The sequence below is a fragment of the Diplotaxodon limnothrissa genome, linkage group LG11, assembly GCF_057381915.1.
Source record: "Diplotaxodon limnothrissa isolate DT_005_m linkage group LG11, D_limnothrissa_male_GT1.1, whole genome shotgun sequence".
Taxonomy (NCBI): domain Eukaryota; kingdom Metazoa; phylum Chordata; class Actinopteri; order Cichliformes; family Cichlidae; genus Diplotaxodon; species Diplotaxodon limnothrissa.
Window position 1 is genome coordinate 4,269,216 of NC_140606.1, and position 14,227 is coordinate 4,283,442.

A 14,227-nucleotide genomic window follows, 5' to 3' on the forward strand; every position below is an offset into this window, starting at 1 on the left:
TGTGAGTAAGCAATACTTATGTAGGTTGCTATTAAGGTTGCTGCTTTGTGCCATAGGCATACATAACTCTCTAAATTGACGTTGCAACCCTCAGCATCTTACAAATTCAAACTATACTTGAAGCTTTATACCTGTAGGAGAGTTATACTGATTTACTGTCTGGAGATTATACCAGGTCTAGTCAAGACCATGATGGAGGCAAGACCAAGGTAAAGACTCACTTCTGGTACTCACTTTTGTTGCCAGCGGTTTAGACATTAATGGCTGTATGTTGACTTATTTTTAGGTTACAGCAAATTTACACTGACTACTTTATGTTGTATCAAAGTGTCATATCTTCAGTGTTGTCCCATGAAAAGATATAACAAAATATTTACAAAAATGTCAGAGATGTCCTCACTTTTGTGAGATAGCGTATTTAGCTAGTTATGCTGCAATAGGTGTAGGCTGCTGGGGGATTCCCATGATGCATTAAGTACTCCTTCTTCAGTCACCTTTCTTCCTCACAATCTGTTAATGGCTCTCTTCCACAGCATGTCTTTTGTCCTGTCTTCCTCCTCTTACCCCAACCAGTCGTAGTAGCTAGTTGCTCCTCCCCGAGCCTGGTTCTCCTGGAGGTTTCTTCCTGTTAAAAGGGAGTTTTTCCTTCCCTTTGTCAGGGCTGCGCTGGCAGACTGTGGGGATGCGAGGAAATAGGAACAAAATGTTGGACTTTGTGCGATGAAAGCAATGCGTTTATTTAAAGTGAAGCAAATTATACACTACAATAATAAATCCCCAGTGTGTTCCCGACTCCCGTGCCGTGCCTTCTTCCCACTGTTAGGCTACGTCTGCACTAGCCCGGATAAATTTGAAAATGGCGTTTTCATCTGAAAACGCTCCGCGTCCATGCTATCATTTTCAGTCGTTTTCACAGAGTTGTGCATCCACATTGAAACGGCTGAAAACGCTTACGTTCCAGTACTGCGCATGCGTGAAACGCAAGACAATTCGACCTGCCTCATTTCTGTCTGCCGTTTATTTACTTTCCGGCTCGTTGAAATGTTGCGGCAAAATGTTGAGGAAAAGCTTTTTTAAATGGACTAGCAATGAGGTGGAATTGTTGCTGCGAGTAACACAAAAGGACAAAATTGCAAAAGTGAAAATTAAAGAATTTGAAGAAAAGCTATGTGGAGCATGTCCAAACTGATATTAATCTTTAACAGGGCTGTCAAAATTGAAAGCAAACAAAACAACTGCTGTATAATGCCCTCCGCTATCTTAATTTAATTGGTCACATGACTGCATCACATGACTAAAATGTGTCCTCGTTTTTGAAAGGCCTCCGGGTTCTCTGTCCACACTGCGATGCGAAAACAGCGTTTTCAAATGTATCTGCTTTGGAGAGCATTTTCAAAACGCTGCATTTCCCTTGACCAAAAACGGCGTCTCAGTGTGGACGGAAGGCATTTTCAAATGAAAACGTATTAGTGTGGATGTGGCCTTAGTGTCCCGTGTCTCTGCTCCTCAGTGTCACAGCATGCCGTGCTTTCTGCCTTCTTGTTCCTGCAATCCTTCTAGGAAAACACAGAGGCAACCGTCAGAAACACCACAATTGCGGCAGACTAACCTTCACTAACTTGTAAGGAGACTAACCTGAAGTCACACAACAGTCCAGCATGGAGGAACGCTCAGCCACACTGCTCTGTAGCTCCCCCCATGATCCTGATCAGCTGCAGGATCCTTGGGTGTGGCCAGCCTCCCAACGGGAACAACCCTCCAGGCCTAGTGTGCCAGGAAAACCAGGACAACACCACACACACACACACACACACACACACACACACACACACACAGGGAAACAAGGAACAGCAGCACCATACTCACACACCCCATCAGACATAAACAAGTCCATAGACTGCTCATGAACCCTGGGTCCCTCAGACCCAGGTCCTTGACACCCTTGTTTGCTACCTTAGCGTCTACCTTACAATATAAAATGCACATATCAACTAATGATAACTCTTAAAAGGTGACACACAAATTGTGTCTTAGTACTATTAACCAGAGAGTAAATCAAATTCTTCATTAAATGAAGTACCTTAAAAATATTAGACCAAATTCAACATTTAAATAAGCTAAAAGGACATAACATTACCACATCTCTAGTAATACATATATTATGCTTTAATTGTTGATCCAGTTTAAAGGAGTAATTTATTTTTTAAAAAAAATACAATTACAATTACAGTTTTTTGGGGAATTATGTATGGAGACCAAAATATTTCTGCTGTAAATCGACCAACCCTTATATGGTTACTGGAGGAAGTGCAGTTGTTTCAAAAACCCAAAGGTTGTTTCTTTAGTGTAAAGAACTATTGTTTATTTATTTTTTGGTGTGGAATGTGGGGCCTCCCTGCTGCTGCGGAGTCGGGGCGGTCTGCCTCTCCCCACCGCAGGGAAAAGGGTAACACCACCTGGGTCTGGGTGCAGTTCCCCCCTCCAGGGGGGAGGGGGGAACTGGGGGGTTCGTAGAGTACGCTTGGGGAGTGTGATCGTGTGTACAGCGTCTCTTTATGTCTGTCTCCACGTTGGTTGAGTGTGGAGTAAGTGCATATGAGAGCATGAGGGTGGGAATGGATGTTTGTGTCTGTGTGTGCCTGTATGTCTGTGTCTATATGTCAGGTTGGGTGTCAGGCGCCACCTCTCTGGGGACATCTCAGGCCCTCCAAGGTTTGGAGGCCTATCTCCCCCCACCACCACTTCCCCTGCCAGTGGCGGACTCCCTCAGACATCGGTGCGTTGGTGGTTCTTTGTGTCTGGGGATGGGCGTCCAGGTACACACCGGCTCACTCCTTGGCGGCCACTTATCGGGGCCTGGAGCCTGGGGCTCGCTCGGGCCACTTCGGAGGTGGGGTGCCCCCGGCCTCTCGGCCCGGGGCTCGGTCACTCAGGCACAGCTGGCTGCCGGCGGAGCTCACGGGCGCGTCACTGCAACTCTCCCTGGCTTCTGCTCCGCGGCTGCTGAGTGAGCCCTCATCTGGGACTCTCCTCAGCTCTTTCTGGGACAGTGGCGCGGCTGCCCCTCTGTTGGTCTTCCTTGGTCTGTTGTGTTCTGGGGGCCTCTGGATGTCTGGAGTTTTGATCTCCTCCATACCTGCTTCATGCCCTGGAGGACGGGGCTGTGGCCCCCCCACACCCTCTAGCAGATCATTACATGAAGGAACCTCTTAAAAAACAAAAAACAAGCGCGTCCATGCTCACAGGTGTACACACGGGTGATCACACCCACAAACTACACCCTTTTTGGCTCCTACCTCAAAGCACACTATGTTCTGTTGTGCTGCACAATAATGTTTAATATTTAGTATTTACTGTCATATTCCCATATATCATTGTGATGTTGTTTATTCTATTACTCTTGTTCTCTTCTTCTTGTTTTCTTTTTTCTTTCTCAGCAGGTGATCCAGGTGATCGATATATGCATTTTCTTTTTCTTTTCTTTTTTTCTGCCCATTCTGTTGGTCTTTGTCTTTTGCCCTTCTCCCCCGTCCCTCTTCTCAGCTGTTTCTCTTTCCCTCTTTCTTTCTCCCCTTCTTTCCCCCAGTCAAGTCTGTCCCGTATTCAACAAGTGAAAATAAAATAAACAATAAAAGGTGAATCAAACAGACCAATACAGCGAGGCTGGGATGGTCAATTTGGTAAAGTAAATCCGTTGGGCATCTTTCTTTGCCTTTAGACAATAATTCTGATGGCAAAAGAGCCAAACGGGACAGGCAAAAAAAAAAAAAAAAATTATTTTTTGGTGTTTAAGATAATAAAATAAAGTTTCTGTCTACTGTCAATGATACAACCACACTTGATCACTGTGACATAAAGCCATTTTTGCTTTACCCAGCACTGCACAACAATGAATATAAACAGTGAATGTGTGTGTGCTGTTTGAACATTTATGGATTATTTATTTGTGTTCTTAGGTTTGGTTCAAGACACGCACATCCAGTCAGTATCAGACACAGCAGTGGGGGAGCACCTTGTTACCATCAGTCACACTGATGATCAGTGATAGAAACCCTGCGAAACAAGAAGGTAGATGAAAAGAATTCCAAATGAATAACAGACGTAGGGTAATTTCTGACCCTTACAGAAAGTGGAGACCTGTAAGTAGGACATGAAACTGCTACGCTCTGTCTTTGATGTTGGGAGTAACAGTGATATCTTTGTTTGGAGCCAATTCTATTTCCTTTAAAAGTCTGACCCTGGTGCTTGGTAGCTGGGCGCCCCATCGTAATGATGTAGCTTTGTGCAGAGAAAACTGGTGGAAGAAAAGACCTGAAAAGCCCATTAATGCTGACTGCTGAACCACAGAGACCTTTAATGTGCTGTCACCAATCGTCTGCACAGCTTTGTCCTGCCAGCAGTTTCTCTAGTCAGATGTAACTGTCATTTAGAAAGCAGATCGATGTGCAATGATGTGACCGATTTAAGTGGCGATCCATCATTTATTTTCGCTTGTAGACAGGTCTAACAGCTGTAATTTCTGTGAGGTGTATTTTGCCTCCATAATCACTTCTGTAATGCTGTGTTAGTGTCAATGAAGTTTTTGTTAGCAGTACCTCATTTGCTCACATTTCACACATGATGGATTATTAGAATTTTTTAAATAATTGTTTAAAGTGGGGTTTTCCTTAGTTTCTGACGTATACACATTGTTACAAAGATAGATGCTAAAGTTTCAAATTTTAAAGTCTGCATATGAAAAAGTGTGACCTAAAAGGCCTTTCTTTTTTTCTAAACTTGTCTGTGTATCATAGATACATACTGCACTTGTAAATGTCATAGTTAGAGACACAGGTCTGTGAATTCCAGTCTCTTCTCCTTAGTGCTGTGCTCCATGATTAAGCGACTGATCTGCAGCTCACATTTCAGTCTTTATATCCTGTAAAATCATCTGACAGTGGAGTAGTCCTCTCAGTTTGTACATTTCAGTCAGTTTTTACAGCAGTGCATCAAACAAAGCAGTTGCAGAGTTGTAATATTTCTTTTGTATATATTATTATTATTTGGAGTAAACTAAAATCCTGCATCATAAATACGGTTCGAGCATTTCTGTCAAACCAAACTGCTCACAAACACTTTCATTATATACAGACTTCTTTGTGACGCCGCTGGATCCCCCTTAAGAATATGGTAGTAAACAGTATCGACCACTATGACATCCTTATGGCTCTGTAACAAGTCAAGTGAGAGAGTGTGGGGAGCCAATCACAAAAAGTTAGTTTGAAGTTTGTTTTTTATTTGTTCTGTTTTTTAAATTAGGAATCATACAGAGTTAACCTACCAGAGTCCAAGAATGAAAAATATGGAGCTAGAAATAGACAGAATAGGTCCACTATAAATTGTGTTTCAATTCTTTCTGTTTGGTGTGTCTTTTAGCGATTCTTTATTGCTGCAGGTGTTGAGCCATGGTGACTGGTGTTTGGAGTAATGTAGAGGTAATGGAAAGTATATCTCTGTGCTGTTTACAGCCTTGCAAACTGGAACAAATATATATTGTTCAGCTACGGAAATGTTGCCAAACAGTGCCTCGATTTTTGCGGTAGAATTGGGAAAATGAAGACACTATGAGTTGGAATGGCTTTTAATCCTTGATATTTTTTTTTTAAAGTACTCTGAGCCACAATTACAGTCAAACAACAGTTAAATGCACTCAGTTGCATTCATATGCAGTTCATCTGAAAAAGTAGATCATAGAACGAGACCAAGAGATGAAAATGAAACCAACAGGACTGCAAGGACACTAAGGAGATAAAATAGGGAAACTCATCACCAACACTAATCATAACCAAAATCCAAAGTCATCCTGTGAAAGTGGTTGTAACTGAGTTACTGCTACACACCAGACATTGTATGTAGAGGGAAAACTCATGTTTGACCACATTTATTAGGAAACAAAAGAACAAATCCTGGTGAATTCAAATACTTCATTTTGTCCTACAACTGACAGAAATAATAGAAAGACTCTCTTCATAAAGAATGACCAAGTATCAGTCTATTGTTCGTCAATATTCATTCAAATAGCACACAAAAAAGATAGAGGTTTTAACTGTCAGCTCCTTGAAAATAGTCATGTTTTCTAACAGTCTTGAAGAACTTGTTGGCTGTTGCTCAGGGCGCGCAGGGTGAGTGCTCTACTCACTTGAGGAAGAGCATGAACTCCAAATTGCCCCGGTGTTTTATTCGGAATCTAATTTATTTTGTGATAAATATATGGGGAAAATGCTGTGTGAATAGGTGATTGTGGCTTGTAGTAAAATTTCTTTGAGTGTTCAGTAAGAGTAAGTGCAGACTCCTTGAGAAGTTGGGTTTAGGTTGGTGCACTCCATCACTTTGCCAAAAGCATACATCTCCAGGCCTGGAGCCCACCAAATTTCGAGCAACAAGAACAAGATGAAGGCAATGGATCAATGGATCATGTGATTTGATTGGGTTTGCAGCTTACGTTACAGTTTTATTCTAACGAGCAACAGATGACGAGGTTATAGATTAAAGCAGTTTTAAAGAAAGGGGGCATAAAATGGGGTTTAATCTGAGCCCAATAAGTCTTTCATTGTTTTATACACAGTGGTCCCTCGTTTATTGCACAATTTAACCCACGATAGGTGAAATCAGCGAAGTAGCCAACTTTATTTTTTTACATTTATTATAGATGCCGACCATCATAAGATGGCGTCGGTGAGGTCGGCTGCCGTCACGACTGCTCCGACCACTTTTTCTTTGTCTTTGTTTTTTAAGTTAGTTTTCAGCGTTTCTAAATCGGCAAAATCATCACCATTGGGTACATTAGGTATGACAGTGACACTCTTGTTTCTATTGGTATACAATGTACTCACAATTCGAAGTTTTTAACTCCGGATCCGAGCTGGCCGAGTGAGATCTCGAGGGAGAACAAAGGGAAGCGGCGGCGGCCTAGAGGGAAGCGAGCCGGCGTCAGGAACAGGCTGAGAGCTCGTGCACACCGCACACCTCTGCCTAGCATCCTGCTCGCCAACGTCCAGTCACTGGAGAACAAGCTTGATGACCTCAGGGCCAGGATAAAGTTCCAGAGAGACATTCGGGACTGCAATCTCCTCTGCTTCACCGAGACATGGCTGAACCCAGCGGTGCCGGACCACGCCATCCAGCCGGCCGAGTTCTTCTCGGTTCACCGCATGGACAGGACACGGGACTCGGGGAAGTCAAGGGGAGGCGGCGTGTGTTTAATGGTGAACAACAACTGGTGCAACAGTGCGAACGTTGTTCCTCTCACACGCTCCTGCACACCAAATCTGGAACTACTGTCCATCATGTGTCGTCCTTTTTATCTACCTCGGGAATTTACATCGGTCATTGTAAGTGCCGTTTATATTCCACCACAAGCGGACACGGTCACCGCCTTATGCGAGCTGCATGAGGCACTCACACAGCACCAGACACAACACCGGGACGCTGCGCTTATTGTGACGGGGGACTTTAATAGCGCCAACCTCAAACGCGCAGCGCCGAACTTTTATCAACACATCACCTGCCCCACCAGGGGTGAAAGGACACTGGACCACTGCTACACTACGGTCAAGGACGGCTACAAGGCACAATCCCGCCCCCCGTTTGGCAAATCTGATCACGGCGCCATCTTCCTCATGCCAAAATACAAACAAAGGCTAAAACAGGAAGTTCCGGTTCAGAGGAAGGTCGCGCGCTGGACGGATCAATCGGTGGCCGCGTTACAGGACGCACTCGATGACGCAGACTGGGGCATGTTCAGAAACAGCTCCGACGATGACGTCAACGTGTTTACGGAAGCGGTTGTGGGATTCATCGGGAAACTAGCGGATGATACCGTGGAGACAAAGACTATCACAACGTTTCCCAACCAGAAGCCGTGGGTGGATAAAACCATCCGCAACGCTCTGAGATCCCGCACCGCTGCCTACAACATGGGACTCATGACGGGGGACATGGACCCGTACAAAGCCGCGTCATATAACGTGCGGAGGGCGGTGAAAGAGGCGAAGCAGCGCTACGGGAGGAAACTAGAGTCACAACTCCAACAGAGTGACTCTAGGAGCCTGTGGCGGGGACTAAGGACAATAACGGACTATAAAGCACCAACAACCGGTATGACGAACGCGGCCGTGACTCTGGCAGACGAGCTGAACACTTTCTATGCTCGCTTCGAGGCTGCAGCTAAGGTCTCCAACAATGCTAGTGTTAGCGGCGCTAACGGCTGCAGACAGGAAGATACTGCCAGCACCGGAAACGTGCTCGTCATCTCCGAGCATGAAGTAAGGAGAGCCTTCAAGAGAGTGAACACCAGGAAAGCAGCAGGACCAGACGGCATCCCAGGTCGTATCCTAAGAGACTGCGCATACCAGCTAGCTCCTGTGTTCACTGAGATATTCAACATCTCTTTATCTCAGTCGGTGATCCCCACATGCTTCAAAGAGTCCATCATTGTTCCTGTCCCGAAGAAACCCCACCCTGCTTCTCTCAATGACTATCGCCCTGTAGCCCTCACCTCAGTAGTGATGAAGTGCTTTGAACGCCTGGTCAGAGACTTCATCATTTCTTCACTACCAGACACACTGGACCCACTACAGTTTGCTTACCGTCCAAATCGTTCCACAGACGATGCCATCTCTCATCTCCTCCACACATCACTCACTCACTTGGACACTAGAAGGGGGAATTATGTTAAAATGCTCTTCATAGACTACAGCTCTGCATTTAACACCATAATTCCCTCCACACTCACCACCAAGCTGGAGCATCTGGGACTCAGCTCATCTATGTGTCTGTGGATCTCCAACTTCCTAACTGGCAGACCACAGGCAGTAAGGATGGGCGGACATGTCTCAGCCTCCACCACTCTCAGCACTGGAGCCCCCCAGGGGTGTGTTCTGAGCCCCCTGCTGTACTCTTTGTACACATATGACTGTGTGGCCACTACCAGCTCCACCACCATCATCAAGTTTGCTGACGACACCGTCGTGGTGGGCCTGATCTCTGATAACAACGAGACGGCCTACCTGAAGGAGATTAGGAATCTGGAGAACTGGTGCCAGAGGAACAACCTCCTTCTAAACGTCAGTAAGACAAAGGAGCTGATAGTGGACTTCAGCACTAAGCAGGAGAGGAACTACCAGACCCCCGTCATCAACGAGTGCCCAGTGGAGAGAGTGGACAGCTTCAAATACCTCGGAGTTCACATCACGCAGGACCTGTCATGGTCCTGTCACATCAACACCGTGGTGAAAAAGGCCCGACAGCGTCTACCACCTCAGACGCTTGAGAGACTTCCAACTGCCCTCCAAGGTGCTCAGGAACTTTTACTCGTGCACCATAGAGAGCATCCTGGCGGGAAACATCTTAACCTGGTTCGGGAACAGCACCATGCAGGACAGACGAGCTCTACAGAGGGTTGTGCGGTCAGCTGAGCGCACCATCCGCTCCGAGCTCCCTGACCTGCACTCAATCTACAGCAGGCGGTGCTGGACCAAGGCCAGGAAGATCGTGAAGGACCTCAGCCATCCCAACAACAGACTGTTCTCTCTGTTGAGGTCAGGAAAGCGATTCCGCTCCCTGAAGACCAACACAGAGAGACTGAGGAGGAGCTTCTTCCCGCAGGCGATACGGTCTCTCAATCACACCACCACACAGTACTGACCCACACATATGGTTCTTACACACACACTGGACTTTCTGGACTTTGGTTTTGCACAACACTGGTCACTATATTCTTCATTTCCGGTTAATACTTGTACAGCTGCTGTTATTGTGTATATATTTATTTATATTTAGATTTCTTCATACATTCTTATATAGTTCTATATTGTGTATTGTGTATTTTGTTGTACAGTTATTTTATTTTCAACTTTAATTTATATATTTATCTTTATCTTATTCTTCCCAGTTAAATTTACCCTTCATTCTAATTTGTGTTGTACAATTATTTCATTTTTAACCTTAATTTATATTTTATTCCTTCCTAGTTAAATTTACCCTTTTTAATTTTTCATATTTATTTCCTTTCTTATTCATAGCCTTTTCCTTTTTTGTTTTCTTTAGGTCACGAGCAGTTGTCCAAGCATTTCACTACATATCGTACTGTGTATGACTGTGTACGTGACAAATAAAAAAATTTGAATTTGAATTTGAATTTGAATTGAGATGCTTTAAGACTGTAAAACCCCTCACTACACACTTTATACACTTTTCTCAGACAGGTATGAACATTTTCACACTTTTCTCTCTTGTTTAAACACTCCCAAAGTTGAAACCTTTCTAGAAAAATAAGTCCAGTATTACAGAATGAAACCAAAGATCAAACCCTGTTTTCAGGTCCAGAACATGGGAATAGAGCAGCTGCCAGAGAATTCAACATTAATGAATCAATGGTACGGAAGTGGAGGAAGCAAGAAGAATAAGTTGAGTAAAGTTTGACTTATCTGACTGTTTTGTTTCGCTTAATGCGCCCCATAATCCGGTGCGCCTTATGGTCCAAAAGATACGGTAACTTCTACCTTCCTTTAGCATGTCCAGATGTCCAACTTTTTGTGCTATGGTTAGCATCTTCCTCTGCTTTTTGGGTGCTACCGCAGGTGCCTTTGATGGTGCAAAACGTTTTGTTGACATCGTTGTGTTTGTCTGGGAGAAAACTTACAAATACAGTACAGCACTTCAGAGTCACACTGCTAGCGATCGAAGATTTATCAAAATTTGACAAGCTGGACGCATCCTGCTGTACTGTACAGGAGACACAGCACAAGATCGACTGACAATGGTCTACAGCCATTTAGGCTGCAGAACACAATGCGCTGTAAAAACAAAAAGCAAAAAAAGCGTGCAAAATTGCACACTAAAATCCGCGAAACAGCGAGGCAACGAAAGTTGAACCGCGTTATAGCGAGGGAACACTGTGATGTGCCACTGAAGTTAAAAACAGCCTCCAAACTGACCAGATAGTGGATTTAATACTGAGTAAAACCCCAAAAGATTAAAATGTTGAAACGCCCAACCTGAGCACTGAAATGAAAATGATTACAACCTGTCTCAAAAATGGTTTTGTTCTATGTAGCTGTTTCCACCCTTCATTACAACCTTATGGGGATAATATTTTGTAGACTTCATCACTTTGAATTCTATTAAAGTTCCAGTTGGGGGCATGACTGCTTTGACAGGCAGGTTAATTTATTTTTTATATCCTAAAACTATCATATGAATGCAAAAGTCTTCACTCAGTAACTGAGTGATTTAATACAGACATTTGTTTTTCCAGCATTTGGAGGCATTTGTATTTTTTAATCGTGTTTGAAACATCATTTTTGTAACGTCCTGTAAATTTTCACAAGGAGGTGCTTATTTTATTCATCTTACTACCCCCTAAATTTAGTGCTTCTTGGCAAAGCCTCGACAATGCTTTTCATTTGATATTTAATATCCGGTTGTTCAGTCTGACGTCACTAGCCGTGTCTGGACCTAAACTCCGCTGCAGGTCCATATATCAAACGATCACTGTGGCATTACTGAGAGTTGAAAAACTGTCTAAAGTCTTTCATCTTTAATAAAATGATCAGCGTTCTGCTCTACCAGGTGTAACAATTGAGTTTAACATCCAGGCATCCACGAAAACGGAATTTATGACATTTAACGGAGTTAGAAGTTAGCAGGAAGTTAGCTCGCTAGCTTCTATCTAAATACAATATAGCATGTCCTGACTGCAGGGTTTTGGAAACAAATTAAAACGTACAGCTCTGTTATCACTTCCAACATAAATGAAGACAGAAAACTAAACAGCAGTGACGTTTGTAGGGTTACTGAAGTTTGGCTAGCTGGTATATAATGATGTGCTACGTGACCGCTAGCGACACAGCTATGTTAGCATAGTATAAACAAGCTAACTTTTTTTCCACTCGATAAAAGTTAACGTGAGTGTTCTCGGTGGTCAGGAACAAATGTAATTGCGGTTAGTCATTCATATACTGCTGCATGGGCTGGGCTGTAGTTACATCCTAAGGTTTTAAAAACTGAGCTTAAATAAATGACTAGCGGTAATAAAAGCCGAGGGAGGTCAACAGTGATCACTGACTGTTTTAGGAGCTTTTTGAGATCAAATAGAAGAAAATACATAACATTAAACATGTTAACAACACAGAAGCCATATTAAACGCAGACTACTTTAGGTCCGGAAGTAGGATTCATCGTGTCATCACTGAACAACCGGATTGATTCTGCTGTTTGTATGAGCAGATGGAAAGTTCACTCTGGGTTTAGTTGACAAACCCTTTGCACATATTCACGTGTGTCTGGTGGAATTAAACTTTGTCTTGAGTTCTTATGGTTGGCCCTGGCACCCAGTGTATTCCCAGGCTTATAAACTTGTTCTCATGTAAACTCATTCACTCTTCACTTGACCACGGTGTGGGTTGATATGACTCATCAATCTCAGTACAAAACCATACTTCAAGTGGTCATGGTGTTTGACACAATAACTACAAATGTTTTCTAATTTTATAGAGAATAACAAGATATTGAGTCAAAGAGAGGAGTCCTCTGACTCCCCACACCATCTTAATGTGAGAAAGAAAAGAGCTGGTGATGCAGCAGAGAATTTCAGCAAGATAGCAAGGTACAGGAACCTCGTCGAGCTGACAGTAAAGGATTCAGTCAGAATGATAGAGAAAGGCCTGGTGATAAGCTGATGGTTTGAAACTAAATGTGTAATACTGCTTCTGTGCAAGGTGAGTAACCATGCACAGAAGCAGTATTACACATATTGAACACTGAGCGTGTTAAAACCAAGGACTAGATAGGATTGCAAAGAGAAATGTAAAGTTACACACAAGTTGTGTATGTATTTTTAGACAACTTCGAGGACGCGTCTCCTCATCTTGATCCCATCGGTGTAGGAGGTTTGTTGCACGTTAGCTTCTTTGAGAGGAAGTTTTGGCCAGTAGGTCTTATAAGCACATACTCACACCAGGATCCAGGAGATTTTTTTTCTCCCCCCCTTTCTCACTGTCCCTCTCCCCTTCTGTTTTTCTTTTCCTTCCTCTTTCTTTCTCCCTTTCCTATCCCTCACTCATGTCTGTCCCGTCTATAACAACTGAAAATAAAATAAAATAAATAATAAAAACAAAGGTCGATCAAATGGACCAATACGGCAATGCCACGATGATCCATTTGGCAAAATAAATCCATTGGGTCTCCTTGTTGGTCTTCAGACAACAATTCTGATGGCTAAAGAACCAAATGGGACAGGCAAAAAAAAAAGAAAAAGAAAAAAAAAAGGCACATGCTCACACACATTACAGATCTCTTTGAAAGTAGCAGCTAAACCACCTGTGTTTGTTTTCTTGCAGTTGGCCATTAAGCACATCTCCTCGGAGGATACAAGGTTTAAAAACTGGTGAGTATTTTTCTATTTTGCTAAGGCAGTCTTTGAAATTTAAAAGTGCTCACATCTGAACCCTCATGAAAAGTCACTTGCGAAGCAGCTCGTATATCCCCTGGTTTCTATGTTTTACCATCAGAAGGTGCACCTTGTAATCTATGAACCTCAATGCTGAAGTTTGGAGATCTACAAGGAGAAGTTGGACTGTCTACTCAGGGTACTTTCTGGACAGTGAGTTGCGAGTCGTGGAAAGACCAGTTTTTAGTATGGATCTCCAGAAGTACTGTCACACTATAGGAGGGTTCTGAGAAGAAAGTGAAGCCAATGTAGGAAACTCCCTTGTTCCATAGACTCCTGTATCTCTTTCTCAGATCATCCTGAGGGTAGGTCTTGGCTGTAGCCAAGTTATGCACAGGGACTTCAGCTGCCTCACATGTCCTCATGAAATTTCAATTAAGTGGCCCAAGAGTCCAACTTATTGGCTTTGGCTGTGGCAGTTTTCGCCAGAAAGGAAACATTCAGCACTTTCTCTGCAAAAATATCTGTTCTTCATTCATCATCCAGTCTCTAAATAAATAGTGTAACTAAATAAAACTACAAAAAGCTTTTTGTCATTTTTTCTCTGATACCTTGGACTTCCTTCATAACAACTTTCAGTTTAACCCTGCTTTGTCCACAGGTAGGAAACACATAGATTTGAACATAAAGTGGTAGAGGGTAGATCTTTTACTTCCACTTTCACTTTTCAAAATACATATAATTGCTAAATGTGTCTGATCAGAGACCCAATGGAGCATGACACTGCAGGATCTTCAG

At 43.3% G+C, this 14,227-nt stretch overlaps 1 protein-coding gene across 1 annotated transcript in view; it reads right to left on the minus strand.

Annotated features, from left to right (window-relative positions):
* Window positions 1-1,483: 1,483 nt before the first annotated feature.
* tsnare1 (T-SNARE Domain Containing 1) overlaps window positions 1,484-14,227 on the minus strand; it is a 267,379-nt gene continuing 254,635 nt past the window's right edge. Inside the window, exons 10-11 of the mRNA XM_085366785.1 lie at window positions 1,910-1,965; window positions 1,484-1,556 (exon numbers count right to left, since the gene is read on the minus strand). Coding sequence (XP_085222911.1) covers window positions 1,484-1,556; window positions 1,910-1,965 — 129 coding nt within the window. The remainder of the gene's footprint in view (window positions 1,557-1,909; window positions 1,966-14,227) is intronic.